Source organism: Salmo trutta, chromosome 31 (genome assembly GCF_901001165.1).
Source record: "Salmo trutta chromosome 31, fSalTru1.1, whole genome shotgun sequence".
Lineage (NCBI taxonomy): Eukaryota > Metazoa > Chordata > Actinopteri > Salmoniformes > Salmonidae > Salmo > Salmo trutta.
The window spans coordinates 22308603-22325961 of record NC_042987.1 but is presented as its reverse complement, the minus strand read 5'-3'; the positions used below and the strand labels follow the sequence as shown (position 1 = coordinate 22325961).

The 17359-nt window shown below is 43.7% G+C and overlaps 1 protein-coding gene across 1 annotated transcript in view; it reads left to right on the top strand.

The window, feature by feature from the left end:
• LOC115169761 (beta-1,4-galactosyltransferase 2) overlaps positions 1-17359 on the top strand; it is a 145670-nt gene that overhangs the window by 6833 nt on the left and 121478 nt on the right. The window contains exon 2 of the mRNA XM_029725686.1: positions 9428-9864. Coding sequence (XP_029581546.1) covers positions 9537-9864 — 328 coding nt within the window. The 5' untranslated portion in view covers positions 9428-9536. The remainder of the gene's footprint in view (positions 1-9427; positions 9865-17359) is intronic.

Sequence of the window (17359 nt, the reverse complement as noted above, 5' to 3'; positions counted from 1 at the left end):
TGTGAGAACATGTCTGTTTGTGATGTTACACAACATGGATTATTAAGAGTCGTTCCCCTTAAAATGGCATCACTCTCTTTACCCCTCTATGTTAATCTGTGTTGAGATGAGGGTGCTGGCGAAGGAGAATGATTTTGTCAGTGTATTGGTATTGGCCACCATGGCCAATTTTTTCTAACCAAATTATTATTGACGGCATGGCACTTAGCACATATTTTTGTATGATAGTTATTGTTTGGTTTGTAAAGAAACCCTTTTTCTTTACAAACTCCTAGTAATACCTCAAGCCCAAGTATCCACACAACTTTCCTTTCCAGAAATAAAATATATATAATTAAATATCTCTTGTTTGTACAGGGCTGTTAGTTTACAACTTCTATGCAGTGCAATGTAGGTCTAATTCTCCCCCCGGGGAGCAACAGAGAGGAATCTGTGTGTGTGCCAGTCAAAAGGTGAGGGGTGTTCCTTTCTCAGAGTGGTTAGCATGTGCATAATGCCATTCCAGGCAAGAGGGCAGTGACACACAGTTTGCCCTTCACACCCTGCACTGTCTTTGTTTATCTAGTCTTTAGTCTCTTAGTCTTTTGACAAGCAACACCTTTGACTCCTGTAGGACTCTATGGGCCTTGAGCCAACAATGTAATGTTACATTTTACACAAAGCTATGCCAATTTGGAGCAATAGTCAGATTAGATGTTCTGGAAAATGTGTTGTTTTAGTGTGATGTCTCGCCTTGTGAGGTGTTGATTTACTTAATGTTTGTTTTTGTAATCCTGTATGAATGCAGAATACTGATGTAAGTATATGAGCTGATATACATTGGTGGCATATCAATGAAGCACGTTATTACACTGAAATAATAGCTGAAATGCAACGTATTAGTTCATTATAATAATATGCCCCATTCCCCCTTTGCGTGTTGTTCTTTGCACGTTTTGTAAACCAACAGCATTTTGTTCTATTCTATCCACACCCATATCAGGTGGTGATTCACTGCATAATGGTGGAATCAATTTTCAACCATCTTTTTTAGAAATCTAGATATCTAATGCAATCAGGAGTATGTGGACATTTTTATCAAATCTACTCATGGTATTTTGAGTGACTCAGATCTCCTCTGCAGTGCGTGTGTTTTGATGTGTTACCAAAACAGTGTCAATCCTTGTGTTTAGGCATGACTCCTGCCAACACATTTTCAATTACACCGCATTGTGTACAATGATTTACAGTGCATTCAGTAAGTATTCACACCCATTGACTTTTTCCATATTTTGTTTTTACAGCCTGAATTTAAAATGGATTAAATATATATGTTTTGTCACTGCCCTACATGCAATATCCCATAATGTCAAAATGGAATTATGTTTTTCAACATTTTTCCAAATTAATGCAAAATGAAAAGCTGAAATGTCTTCAGTCAATAAGTATTCAAGCCCTTTCTTATTGCAAGGTGTAAAAATGTGCTTAACAAATCACATAATAAGTTGCATGGACTCACTCTGTGTGCAATAATAGTGATTAACATGATTTTTGAATGAGACTACCTCATCTATGGTCCCTCAGTCGAGCAGTGCATGTCAAACACAGATTCAACCACAAAGACCAGGGAGGTTTTCCAATGGGCATCTATTGGTAGATGGGTAAACAATTGTAATATCCCTTTGAGCATGGTGAAGTTATTAATTACACTTTGGATGGTGTATCAATACACCCAGTCACTACAAAGATACAGGCGTCCTTCCTAACTCAGTTGCCGGAGAGGAAAGAAACAGCGCAGGGATTTCACCATGAGGCCAATGGTGACGTTAATACAGTTCAAGTTTAATGGCTGTGATAGGAGAAAACTGAGGAGGGATCAAAAACATTGTAGTTACTCCACAATACTAACCTAATTTACAGAGGGAAAAGAAGGAAGCCTGTACAGAATAAAAATATTCCAAAACATGCATCCTGTTTGCAGCAAGGCACGAAACTAATACTGCAACTGTTGCATAATCCAGGTGTGGAAAGCTCTTAGAGACTTACCCAGAAAGACTCACAGCTGTAATCCACAGGAGGTTGGTAGCACCTTAATTGGCGAGGACGGACTAGTGTTAATGGCTGGAGCGGAATCAGTGGAATAGTATAAAATACATCGCCCACATGCCATTCCATTTACTCTGTTCCAGCCATTATTATGAGCCGTCCTCCCCTCAGCAGCCTCCACTGGTGCAATCAGTGCCAAAGGTGCTTCTACAAAGTATTGACTCTTACGTGAATACTTATGTAAATGAGATATTTCTTTATTTCATTTTCAATAAATGTGCAAATGTTCTAAAAACATGTTTTCCCTTTGTCATTATGGGATATTGTGTGTAGATGGGTGAGAGAAAAAAAAATGTAATCCATTTTGAATTCAGGCTTTAATACAACAACATTTTGAATAAGTCCAGGGGTATGATTACTTTCAGAAGGCACTGTGTATATATACACTAGATGACTGACAGGGGGCGCTGTGTTGAAGCCACCACGCCTCCATCGTGGCACTCCCCCACCATTGTAAAACATACATTATATACTGCTCAAAAAAATAAAGGGAACACTTAAACAACACATCCTAGATCTGAATGAAAGATATAATCTTATTAAATACTTTTTTCTTTACATAGTTGAATGTGCTGACAACAAAATCACGCAAAAATAATCAATGGAAAATAACCCATGGAGGTCTGGATTTGGAGTCACACTCAAAATTAAAGTGGAAAACCACACTACAGGCTGATCCAACTTTCATGTAATGTCCTTAAAACTAGTCAAAATGAGGCTCAGTAGTGTGTGGCCTCCACGTGCCTGTATGACCTCCCTACAACGCCTGGGCATCCTCCTGATGAGGTGGCGGATGGTCTCCTGAGGGATCTCCTCCCAGACCTGGACTAAAGCATCCGCCAACTCCTGGACAGTCTGTGGTGCAACGTGGCGTTGATGGATGGAGCGAGACATGATGTCCCAGATGTGCTCAATTGGATTCAGGTCTGGGGAACGGGCGGGCCAGTCCATAGCATCAATGCCTTCCTCTTGCAGGAACTGCTGACACACTCCAGCCACATGAGGTCTAGCATTGTCTTGCATTAGGAGGAACCCAGGGCCAACCGCACCAGCATATGGTCTCACAAGGGGTCTGAGGATCTCATCTCTGTACCTAATGGCAGCCAGGCTACCTCTGGCGAGCACATGGAGGGCTGTGCGGCCCCCTCAAAGAAATGCCACCCCACACCATGACTGACCCACCGCCAAACCGGTCATGCTGGAGGATGTTGCAGGCAGCAGAACGTTCTCCACGGTGTCTCCAGACTCTGTCACGTCTGTCACATGCGCTCAGTGTGAACCTGCTTTCATCTGTGAAGAGCACAGGGAATTTGCCAATCTTGGTGTTCTCTGGCAAATGCCTAACGTCTTGCACGGTGTTGGGCTGTAAGCACAACCCCTACCTGTGGACGTCGGGCCCTCATACCACCCTCATGGAGTCTGTTTCTGACCGTTTGAGCAGACACATGCACATTTGTGGCCTGCTGGAGGTCATTTTGCAGGGCTCTGGCAGTGCTTCTCCTGCTCCTCCTTGCACAAAGGCGGAGGTAGCGGTCCTGCTGCTGGGTTGTTGCCCTCCTACGGCCTCCTCCACGTCTCCTGATGTACTGGCCTGTCTCCTGGTAGCGCCTCCATGCTCTGGACACTACACTGACAGACACAGCAAACCTTCTTGCCATAGCTCGCATTGATGTGCCATCCTGGATGAGCTGCACTACCTGAGCCACTTGTGTGGGTTGTAGACTCCGTCTCATGCTACCACTAGAGTGAAAGCACCGCCAGCATTCAAAAGTGACCAAAACATCAGCCAGGAAGCATAGGAACTGAGAAGTTGTCTGTGGTCCCCACCTGCCGAACCACTCCTTTATTGGGGGTGTCTTGCTAATTGCCTATAATTTCCACCTGTTGTCTATTCCATTTGCACAACAGCATGTGAAATGTATTGTCAATCAGTGTTGCTTCCTAAGTGGACAGTTTGATTTCACAGAAGTGTGATTGACTTACATTGTGTTGTTTAAGTGTTCCCTTTATTTTTTTGAGCAGTGTATATACAAAAGTATGTGGACACCACTTTAAAATTAGTGAATTCGGCTATTTCAGCCACACCCGTTGCTGATGGATGTATAAAATTGCGTGCACAGCCATGTAATCTCCATAGACAAACATTGGCCTAACTGAAGAGCTCAGTGACTTTCAATGTGGCACCGTCATAGGATGCCACCTTTCCAACAAGTAATTTTGTCAAATTTCTGACCTGCTAGAGCTGCCCCGGTCAACTGTGTTGTTATTGTGAAGTGTAAATGTCTAGGAGCAGCAACGGCTCAGCCGCGAAGTGGTAGGCCACACAAGCTCACAGAACGCGACCGCCAAGTGCTGGAGTGCGTAGTGCATTCAGACCCCTTGACTTTTTCCACATTTTGTTACTTTGCAGCCTTATTCTAAAATAGATTAAATAAAACATTTCCCACGTCAATCTACACAATGCCCAATAATAACAAATCAAAAACAGGTTTTTAGAAATGTTTGCAAATATATTACAAATTGTGCGTCCTGTTTCCATTCATCTTTGAGATGTTTCTACAACTTTATTGGAGTCCATCTATGGTAAATTCAACTGATTGGACATGATTTGGAAAGGCACATACCAATCTACATAAGGTCCCACAGTTGACAGTGCATGTCAGAGCAAAAACAATGCCACGAGTTCAAAGGAATTGTCCGTATCTCTAGACCTGAAAATAGCTGTGCAGCGGCGCTCGCCATCCAACCTGACAGAGCTTGAGAGCATCTGCAGAGAAGAATGGGAGAAACTCCCCAAATACAGGTGCGCCAAGCTTGTAGCATCATACCCAAGAAGACTCATGGCTGTAATCGCTGCAAAGGGTGCTTCAACAAAGTACTGAGTAAAGGGTCTGAATACTTATGTAAATGTAACATTTCTTGTATTTTTTTTTAAATAAATTAGTTAAAAGACATCTAAAAACCTGCTTTTGCCTTGTCATTATTGGGTATTGTGTGTAGATTGATGGGGGGGGGGGGGGGAAATGATTTAATCAATTTTAGAATAATACTGTAACGTAACAAAATGTGTAAAAAGTCAAGGGGTCTGAATTCTTTTCGAATTCACTGTATATATTTATTATTATTATATATTGGTTTTAAACAAAACTTTTTTCACAAAACTAATGCACTGGGCCTTTAATCAGCCTTTATTGGAGAACCAATAAAGACACTCCACCCCTAAACTACTTCCCACGGATATGATTGTTTATGGTAATTAATACAAAACATTACAGCATTGCTACTGTCTTCACTATGCTATAAACATGATAATCAGTCCTCAATGTGGAAAAAGTCAAGGGGCCTGAATGCTTTCCTAAGGTATTGTAATTCATGCTCCCTATTTTACTGCACAGATCATGTGAGAGAATTTACCTCAGCACTGTTATCAATGTAAAATGTGATTCTGTGAAGAACATGGGACCTACAGTTTGCATCAGAAAGATGTAAATCCACCCAAACATTTCTTTCCCCTCACTGAGCATATGTACACATGTACACTGAGTATACCAAACATTAGGAACACCTTCCTAATATTGAGTTGCACCCCCTTTTTGCCCTAAAAACAGTCTCAATTCGTCAGGGCAGTGACTCTACGAGGAGTCGAAAGTGTCCCACAGGAATGCTGGCCCATGTTGACTCCAATGCTTTCCACAGTTGTGTCAAGTTGGCTGTTAGTGTTTTGGATGGTGGACCATTCTTGGTACACACGGGAAACTGTTGAACGTGAAACCCAGCAGCGTTACAGTTCTTGACTCAAACCGGTGCGCCTGGTACCTACCACCATACCCCGTTCAAAGGCACTTAAATCTTTTGTCTTGCCCGTTCACCCTTCATCCTTGTCTCAATTGTCTAAAGGCTTAAAAATCCTTCTTTAACCTGTCTCCTCCCCTTCATCTTCACTGATTGAAGTGGATTTAACAAGAGACATCAGTAAGTGATCATAGCTTTTACCTGGATTCACCTGGTCATGGGAAGAGCAGGATCTCATAAATGCATGGGGACTTGTTTGTTGGAAACTGGCATATGACACAATGTTAAAGCTTTTTTGAATGATTAGCCTAAGTTTTAGATTGATTGTGAGACAGATTTATACATTTGGTAAAACACACTAGCACTGCATGGTTTGTATGTTATTGAGGTGTCATGCTAGAATTGCTCGAAGGCTACAGTTTTGCCCAATGTTATCAAGTGTAGCATATCTAATGCATATTTGATGAGGCCATGAGGGCTGGTTGGTGGGTTGCGCTAGGGCCTGGGGCCTTAGAGTAGAGCAAAGAGAAGCTAGTGCTAGGCTAGCGTCCTACCCAAGTGTTTCCTCTTTAAAACACAGCGTTTGGAGATCTCCATCGCAGCAGGGATGCTGTAACACATTTCTCTGTCTGACAACCTCTCATTACCATTTGAAAAATAATATAAAGACAGAAAGAACATAGTCACTCATCTATTAGTTCTTCTTTCAGCATCAGCATTTCCCCAGCTGTGTTGACAAAAACGATTAAACAGTGAATTGCTACTGCTTAAAGGCTATACTCTAAATATCTACTACTTAACCATCTGTCTGCTGCTCAGGATTTGCCTTTGCGTTATATCATTATGTAATGTTACATAAAACACTGTCACCACTGAGTATTGTTAATCTATATGTCTCTTTACTAAGAAGTCAGCCACAAATCCTTGGTTTACGTTGGATCGCAAGAAACTCTGCAAGTGATGACTCACCTAATATTGGCAAATCAGTTGTCATGATTTGGGGCTACTGCTCTGTCTCTGTGTTAAGGGTTGTTCTAAAGCAGGGTTGGGCAAACTTTTTGGCTCGACGGCCACATTGGGAAATTCCACATCCATGAAGGGTTCAACGTAGGGCTGCACAGATTTCCTTTTGACTGATTTGTTCAACAAAATCAATTTGCGGGCCAGAAAAAGGGCAGTTATTTAAAAATATATAGGACCATTTCTACATACTTTCTATACAGTTTTAGACGTCCAACTGTGGCCTGTAGTGTTTCTTTAAGCCAAAATAATCATTTCTAAAAAATGACAAAATCAACCACCCCTGTTGAAACACATCCGTTGTAACATTACTGTATAGGCCCAAGACAGCTGTGACTGATTACAGTAATGTATGCAGAACGGCGGTGACACCACAAACAAAAATGAGAGGGATTGAAAATGTGCTGCCAAATATGCCGATGCCAATAAAGTGGTATACAACTTATACTGGCCATTATCATTGTGTTGTTTATGGCTTAGTTTAGTCTTAATATAGTTGTCACAGGGGGAGATGGGTCTGGTAGAGAGACTAACTAGCCCAAAATGAATTATGCACCAACAGATTAACTGGGCGCCACATCAAGAGCCAGCACACTATTCAAATTTGAACATACATACTGTACACATTTATTGCCACCATATTTCCAGGACTTTACTTTGTTGGTGTGTCGGTTTAATCTAAAAGAGTTCTCAGCATCTATTTAGTGTCCAAGGGATAAGTTTAGTGTCCAAGGGATTTAGTGTCCAATATGGAATTAAATATTCACTAGACACCAGCCGTTTCTAAACAAGCATCTTGTTCCCATGTTGATATTCTCCAATGCTAAGGCCTGGTTTGCACTGCACACTGTGTACATTTCTTCATGTTAAACTTGAATTATGTTGGCTTGTCTTTAATGTTAGTGAGCAAACTGATAAACTGGTGTGTGGGCTTTCAAAAGGCGAATTAAGCAATAAGGCCTGAGGGAGTGTGGTATATGGCCAATATAGCACGGCTAAGGGCTGTTCTTAAGCACGACACAACGCGGAGTTGCTGGATACAACCCTTAGCCGTGGTGTATTGGCCATATATCACAAACCCCTGAGGTGCCTTATTACTATTATAGACTGGTTACCAACATAATTAGAGCAGTAAAAATACATGTTTTGTCATATCCGTGGTTTACGGTAAGATATGCCACGGCTGTCAGCCAATCAGCATTCATGGCTCGAACCACCCAGTTTATAATCTGTTTTTGACGTCATGCTGGTTAACAGTGTGGTGCAGCAGCTGTCATAATTGAGTCTTAATAATGTAGAGATGAAAAGGCTTCTAAACCTTTCACCAACTAGCCTTGTCCTCCATGAGGTCAGTCTCTTTCTAATGAATATTTTAGTATTAGTACTGGACTATTGCATGTAGAAAATTGTACTTTGAAACAGCATTTGCCATTCAGATTGAAATACAGAGGCTCTTCGTCAAGTCAGTTTACCACAGAACTTAGAACTACACAGGTCAGTCAAATAATTCATAATTTGGTGGGAGCTTAGATTTGTTCTGTTTTATACACAAGTGTGTATTATACGTATGTGTAAAATGGAATTATTTTTTTTTTTGCATACCCCAACTTCCCCTGAGACACCTTCAGAGAGTGAGGTCCCGGCCATTATCAATGGCGACCCTGGAGCAATTAGGTTTAGTGCCTTGCTCTGAAGGGCACATTGGCAGATTTTTCACCTTGTTGGCTGGGTAATTCGAACTAGCGACCTTTTGGTTACTGACCTAACAGGTAGGCTACCTTAATTTGACCAGTTTCTCGCAGCAGGAAAATAATCCTGCAGCAACAGGAAATGTGAATTATTGTGTGGATTTTAATTAATGAACATTTTTGTTGATACGTTTTTAGTTGGGGCAAATGGAAATTAGGGCAAGTGGAAATTAAACTTTAGAAGCATTTTTAAACCTCGATTACACAACAAGTTTGCTTTTCCTGCTGTGCAGGACATTTCCTGCACCAACGGGGTGATCAAATTAAGATCCTACGTCTATACGCCATCTAAAACCCCCTCATCAAACACACAGCACCACTGTATTTTTTTTGTGTGCTTGTCTGTGAGAAAATCAATGAGTGAGACCCGGCCTGGTGAGATAGAGTTGGGTCTGACATTGACAGTGGCGTTCCATCCCACCACCCTCCCTCCACATTGCACCTGGGTAATCTATCTATCTGCTAGGTTAGAGCCAGGCAGTCATCTTTGATATCTGGTGCTTTCCCCATGATGTTTCCACCTGTGATCCTGCCAGGGGAGAGAGCGGAGAGTCCAGTCAAGCCATTTTATTATAAATGTTTTTCAAATCACGTTGTTGGTTGGAGTAGGTTGCTTTTGGTTTATTTCTTGATGTTTATTTTTCTTGGAAACATGTACATGACATATACAGATACTGTGATTTGCATCTCATTTCCTGTTTTGGGCCTAATTTACTTAAATGGCAACAAAATATCAATTTAGTGTGAACATAATGTAATGTTGTTCCCTGGCCCTCCCACAGGTGATAGAGTGAGGCAGCGTGCAGCAATTGTCCAGGCCAGCCCAGGCCCAGGGGAGTGACCGACCGAGCGGATGCCCTAGACTGTGCGGCAGGGGCGGCAGGCTCAACCATGACTCGGCTGATGTTAGGCCGGACCCTGGAGCGCATCTGCAAGGCTGTCCTGCTGCTCTGCCTGGTGCACTTCGTCATCATGATGATCCTCTACTTCGACGTCTACAGCCAGCGCTTCGACCAGATCTTCAGCCGCTTCAACAACGGCCGCAACGCCAGCCGCAACGGACACCACTACTACTACAACCTCAGCCGGCCCAACGCCACCTTCGCCAGCTACCTGGCCACCGCAGACCAGCTGCTGCCCAGCGTACGACCTGAGGGAAACCACACGCCACCAACTGCCAAACCTATACCACCGTGCCCGGAGATACCCCCTGGTCTGGGTAGGTGATGATCCCCCTTTACACTAATGACTAATGACGTAGTACATTTTTCACATTAGGGTGCTGACCCAAACCATACTCAAATCAATAAAAATTTGATTTGTTAAATGCTTCATAAACAACAGGTGTAGACTAACAGTGAAGTTCTTACTAACTTACAATGCAGAGAGAAAGAAAATTGAGAAATAATAGAATTAATAATAAATACACAGAGTAACGATAACTTGGATTTATACACTGGGTACCAGTATCAAATATAATACAATGGTATTTGTCACATGTGCCGAATACAACAGGTATGGGCCTTACCGTGAAATGCTTACTTGCGAACCCTTAACCAACAATGCAGAGTTTAAATAAAGTAAGAAAAATTTGCTCAAGGAAAAATAGTAACACAATAAAATGTGTGTGTGGAGTCAAAATGCATGTGTGTGTGTTGAAGTGTCAGTGGAGTGTGTGTGTGTGTGTAGTTAGAGTGTACATCGAGCCTTTGTAAGAGTCAGTGAAAAAAATAGTATTAAATCAAAATAAAATAAGGGGGTCAATGCAAATAGTTCAGGTAGCCATATGATTAACTGTTCAGCAGTGTTATGGGTTGGGGGTATAATCTGTTCAGGAGCCTTTTGATTCCAGACTTGGCACTCCAGTACCGCTTGCCGTGCAGTAGCAGAGAGAACAGTCTATGACTTGGGTGGCTGGAGTCTTTGACAATTTTTAGGGCCTTCCTCTGACACCGCCTAGTATAGAGGTCCTGGATGGAAGGAAGCTCGGCTCCAGTGATGTACTGGGCCGTACGCGCTATCCTCTGTAGAGCCTTGCAGTCTGATTCCGAGAACTTGTTAAACCAAGCGGTGATGCAACCAGTCAGGATGCTCTCGATGGTGCAGCTGTATAACTTTTTGAGGATCTGAGGTCCCACACCAAATATTTTCAGCCTCCTGAAGGGAAATACGCTCTATCGTGCCCTTTTCACGACTGTGAAGCTCTCGACCCGCTCCCAGCCTTGTTGATCTGAATGAGGCGTACTCGGCCCTCTTTTTCCTGTAATCCGCGATCAGCTCCTTTGTCTTGCTCACATTGAGGGAGAGGTTGTTGTGTCTCTGATCTCCTCCCTATAGCCTGTCTCATTGTCATCTGTGATCAAGCCTACCACTGCCATGTCATTGGCAAACTTAAGGATGGTGTTGGAGTCGTGCGTGGCCACGCAGTCGTGGGTGAACAGGGAGTACACGATGGGACTAAGCACGCACCCCTGAAGGGCCCCCGTGTTGAGGGATCCAGTTGCATAGGGAGGTGTTCAGTCCCACGGTCCTTAGTTTAGTGATGAGCTTGGAGGGCACTATGGTGTTAAACGCTGAGCTGTAGTCAATGAACAGCATTCTCACTAGGGCTGTCCCCGACAAAAAAAAAAGTTGTCTGTCCTTTGACCAATCTATTGGTCAACATTTTGTGTATTACTCAAATCGACTATCTGCACTGAGCTTGTCTGATGCTTTAAGCTCACTGTTTGATGAAATAATTAAGACACTGAAATGACTAGAGGGAGTCCGAAGAACTGCTCTTAGGCCTACAGCTCGATAGTGGTTATACAACATTTACATTTTAGTCATTAGTCCAGAGCGATTTACAGTAGTGATTGCATACATTTTTCATACGTTTTCAAACTGATCCCCAGTGGGACTCAAACCCACAACTCTGGCTTTGCAAGCACCATGCTCTACGAATTGAGCCACACGGGACCCAAGGCTGCTATACTAAGCCTACTAATAATAATTACATTACTTATTATTATGATCATCAAACTTATTGTTATTATTATGATCATCATTATAATAAGAAGGAGATCAAGAAAAAGGAGGGTTGTTGTTAGTAAGGGAAGGGAAAGGCGGGTACCTAGTCAGTTGTACAACTGAATGCATTCAACTGAAATGTGTCTTCTGCATTTAACCCAACCCCTCTGAATCAGAGAGGTGCGTGGGCCTGCCATAATCGACATCCACGTCTTTGACGCCCGGGGAACAGTGTTGTTATTATTATAAATATTATTTTTCAGACAATTTGGAACAGTGTCAACAACACAAAATAAATTATAAGTAATACCAGAGAGGCTGTTCTAATGAAAAAAAGAGTGTAAAGCCTTTATTACAGAATGGCAAAGATTAAAAACAGTTGAATTTTTGAAATTGTTTATTCAACATGTTGTGTTTGCCTGAGGCTTGGTGCTCATGGAACCAGTAGGCTATTCAACAAACACTCAAACAGGCAACAGAAGCAGGATCTGTTGTATTTCTGTAGATACAGTATACATGTACTGTATATGGATGATTTATAAAGACAGGCTCATTTAACACTTAGGCTATTGATTATAGACCTAATTAAGTTGGAATTTCTTCTCTCCTCACTTTTCTTTGTCAATTAAGGCAAGGGCTGCTGCCTCCTCCCCCTCCATTGTTCAGAACATCAATATGCTGGATAACTTTGCTAATATGTACATAGCAACATGGTCTAGGAAAAGGTGCCAGTTCAACAGCGCACTGATGTGTTTCAGAACCACGGACAGCAACCACTATCCAACGCACCATTGTTCTTACGTAATATAACCATATATAATTTCAGTAGCACAGACTGATGGACAGTGCCATCCCCACAGGCTCCACTCAGACAGGCGCGAATCAGACAGGTGTCTTGTACACCATGACTTTTTTATTTCTTTTTGCTACTGATCGACTAAAGAAATCTTGGTCAACCAACAAACTATCGACCAAACAATTGACCAGTCGACTAAATGGGGTCAGCCCTAATTCTCACGTAGGTGTTCCTTTTGTCCAGGTGGGAAAGGGCAGTGTGGAGTGCAATAGTGATTGGATCCAGGGTTTCTGGGATGACGTTGTTGATGTGAGCCATGACCAGCCTTTCAAAGAATTTCATGGCTACAGATTTTGTATTTATGTGTTTAATTTCTTTGTACTTTTACCCCATTTTCTCTCCAATTGGTAGTTACAGTCTTGTCCCATCGCTGCAACTCCCCTACGGACTCGGAAGAGGCGAAGGTCGAGAGCCATGCGTCCTCCGAAACATGACCCTGCCAAGATGCACTGCTTCTTGACACACTGCTTGCTTAACCCGGAAGCCAGCCACACCAATGTGTCAGAGGAAACACCATCCAGCTGGCGACGGAGGTCAGCTTGCAGGCTCCTGGCCTGCCACAAGGAGTCGCTAGAACACGATGGGACAAGTAAATCCCTGCCGGCCAAACCCTCCCCTAACCCGGATGACTCTGGGCCAATTGTGCGCCGCCTCATGGGTCTCCCGGTCACGGCCGACTGTGACACAGCCTGGGATCGAACCTCGGTCTGTGATAGTCATACTTTTTACATTGTCCTACTGTGGCTTAAACCAGGCCAGCAAACTAATTACAGCTCATAATCATTATTCAATCTGAAAAAGTGGATTTGGTAACAGTTAATTACCCTAATTAGTATAGTGTGTGGTAATCTGAAAATAGATGAATAGAGACCTGCATGTCTTCGAGCAGCACACTCTCTCTGGCAACCACTTTCCATTCTAAAACGTGGTGGATGGAATGTTTACTCCAATTACTGTAAAAGCTAGTGTTTCTGTAGGATTTTCTGTCCCGCCCGGGTGAAACATACAATGGATTTCATATCAGCATTCTTCCCTGTAATATTTAATCTAAAGAAACACCTGTAGTCCAAATTAAAGTATAACTGCCAAACACAACAGTATTCTTTCAAATACAGGAAAACACAGTCAACTAAGATATAGTTGTGTGGCGTTTGAGTTATTCCTATGCTTTCAGGCTTCCAGCATACTTAATTTAAAGCTATTGCAATACCAGTTACCTTAGGAATAATTCCTTCATATTCACTACAATGTCATTGTAGGCCTTTCCTGTTTCCTGTTCATTATGCAATCATATATGCATGTGAGCACCAGGCCTTTGCCACGCAGCTCCTGCTAATGAGTTTTAAGTAAAGCTCGAGAGGGAGTTGTGGGGAACCAACTCTTTATCTCATGACCTTCCACTCCTATGCATTCTCTTCCCTATTATTTATTTGGGTTGAGGTTTCCACTGAGTTTTCGGTTGTTGACTGGGATGTCTTTGGGAGCCACATCAGCACTTCTGAGGGCTTCCCATTCACTCCGCAGACAAGCACGCATGCGCGCACCCCCTCCCACCCGACCTCAATGAGTGGTTGATGGACTTGCTCTAAAGCCTGTTACAAAGCATGGGCTTAACCACAATCCATATGTATGTCATTGCAAAGAAGAGAGCTCCAACATTGACTTTCATTCGTTACCTCATGTTATGTCCAGCTATATAGATGCAAGCATCGAGCTGTGTTGTGTTGTTCTTGTCGGTTTACCTCAGCTTCTCTTAGATAATCACTTTCCTACAGAAATGTCTGCCTGGAGAAACTGCAGTAGTTAGGCTTAAGTAGCTTATCTACTGTTGTCTGGGTGGCTTGTTTTAATGACCCCACTATGACAGGCTCAAAGTGGAAAAAATGAACAAGATGATTGGCTTATCAAGTTGTGGCTGAACTGTGTTCTTGCTGAGCTCAGCCTATTCGGAAAGTGTGCTCACACTTTGATACCGGATGCTTCTGTTGCCCAAGTATCATGGATCTATAGTTTGGGCCTGAATACAGAAATGATTACTGTTTATGCAAATTATGGTAATTGAAGCAACCATTTCAAATCAATACATTTGTTTATCTCTACAAGTCCAGTTGATAGCCTACATTTTTGGATGGAGAAAGAATGTGTTGTCGTCAACCAATTTCACAAATCAGAATAAGGGTTCATTAGCCAGATTAATTTCAATCAATTATTCATAGGGTACATCATGCATTGTATTACCAGGCCTCTAATTTGACTATTTATATTGAATTAGATTTGATATAATGTTGTGACTGCCTGCTCTTTCCCTAGCATGGAGTGAGAGGAGGCTGCATGGTGTTGTGCATCATGGCCAGCCCAGGTAGCTAGCTGCCTCCCTGCCTCTCCTCTCAGTGGACTAGGTGCCTGGGTGCAGAATACCTCTGTTTTAGTCACAGCCTGGTGCATATATATAGATGGTGGTTGAGGGTAGAGGGAGGGATGGAGGCCCCAGGGAGAGGAGGCCTTGGCCAGGGGAGATATGGGAGACTCCAGCCTCCCAACCCAGCTGACAGGTGCTACTTGTATTGGAATGGACGCCCACCCCCTCCCCCATCTCAGCTTTCTCTTTCTCCATCTCCCTCTCCCTGTCTCTCACACTCTTATTTCTCTCTCTCTCTCTCTCTCTCTCGTGGGCGAGGAGGAATTAATGGCAGTAAGTCAGCTGTCAATACGGATCTGCAATCTCCACAACCCCTAACAACCAAATTAAGAAATTGTAATGGCAAAACGTCTCTTCTCCATGAGGAAGGAAATATCTGTCATGGTGGCAGTATATTGGAATATTTGGACCACAGAGTTGTAGAGAGAGCAGTGTTTTATGAATGCTGGAATAGTACCCACTCAGTGCAGTGCTGGTGTTGTTTAGCCTATGTTAGGGTTGGTGTCCAACCCATAAGTTGATTAATTTCTCTCTTTTCTCGATGACGCCGTCAAATCCCTTAACTCATATGTTGCCATGGTTTGGAATAGATGGGAAAGAGTGAGTTGTCTACTTTAGGTTAAAAACTGAACTTGAACACACACCTACAGTATCCTCAATGAGCCTTTGTGCTGATGTTATTGTCATAATAACTCTGCTCCTCCTGTCTTCAGAAGCTCAGAACCACTGATCTGTGTAGAAAGAGGTCATACTTCCCTGCTGTACTAATACTAAGACCAGTCTTAGTGCCGCTGGGCGCTGGACCAACCTTAATGTAGCATGCTGCTGGGTCTTCACTTCGCCCCAACAGAGGAGACAGCTCCAGTCCTTTTCCCTGGCTTTTCATTTGGATTTCTCCTCGTGGGATCACACTGCTGTGGACGTGTTGCTTTCTGAAGGAGGAGCACAGCTCAGAGAGAGAGAGGGTAAAGTTGATGCTATGGATGGCTGTTTGCTTAGTACGTACAGTAATTACCAGGTCTGGGAGTGACATATAGCCTATATCTACTGGGGAGTCAGTTGAACGAAGCTATTACAGTGCTTTGAGAAAGGACACCATTGTACCAGAATGTCTACCTGCTTCCATCAAATCCAAATAAAATAATGGACTTTTTCTGTGCTTACACAGTGGTGGTTTTCAAATCTTTGAGGCTTTTACATCTGAATTTAGCTTCCAGGCCAAAAGTTGTTATACTGCATTACTTTGGGGTTCAGTGCATGGCACCATATCCAGCATATATACGCTCATACAGTAGATTCACCACTAAAGCTCTCAGTATAGGTTATAGTGACCCCATTAGTGATGGTACCTACCGTCACAGTAAAGTACAGTATACGGTAAGTGACTTTCTGCTGTATGCAGTGCTCCTTTGAGCTTCAGACAGGAAAAGGAGAACACTCTCTTTACTTATTCATCCTCAAACTTCTCCTGCCTCTTTCATCCTCTTTTCCCCCACTGTTTTAATTTGAGTCTTTTCCCGTAATAATGGTGGTGTGACACTGGGGTTTTGCATTTATTTATGTGTTTCCCTGTCTGGGCTAGGGCAGGGTAGCTCTGAGGAAGAGGGCTTCTCTCAATAAGGAAGGAATGTATAAATAGCTGCTGAGCAACATCACTTAAGCCCCCAGCCTCCCACCTGCTACCTTCCACCCCTTAACCCCTTCAACCTCCCAGCTGCTTCCTTTCCTCCCCTTAATCCCCCCCACCTGCTACCTATACCCCTCACCACCACTCAACGCCCCGAGCCTCTCGCCTTCTACCTTCTACCTTCCACCCCTTAACCCACCAGCCTCCCACCTTCTACCTTCCACCCCTCAACCCCCCCAGCCTCCCACCTTCTACACCTCAACCCCCCCATCCTCCCACCTTCTACTCCTCAACCCCCCAGCCTCCCACCTTCTACTCCTCAACCCCCCAGCCTCCCACCTTCTAATCCCCAACCCCCCAGCCTCCCACCTTCTACCTTCCACCCCTCAACCCCCCCAGCCTCCCACCTTCTACCTTCCACCCCTCAACCCCCCCAGCCTCCCACCTTCTACCTTCCACCCTTCAACCCCACCAGCCTCCCACCTTTTACCTTTCAACCCCCCCAGCCTCCCACCTTCTACCTTCCACCCCCCCCAGCCTCCCACCTTCTACCTTCCACCCCTCAACCCACCAGCCTCCCACCTTCTACCTTCTACCTTCCACCCCTTAACCCCCCAGCCTCCCGCAGGCTACCTTCCACCCCTTAACCCCCCAGCCTCCCGCAGGCTACCTTCCACCCCTTAACCCACCAGCCTCCCGCCTTCTACCTTCCACCCCTTAACCCACCAGCCTCCCGCCTTCTATCTTCCACCCCTTAACCCACCAGCCTCCCGCAGGCTACCTTCCACCCCTTAACCCCCCAG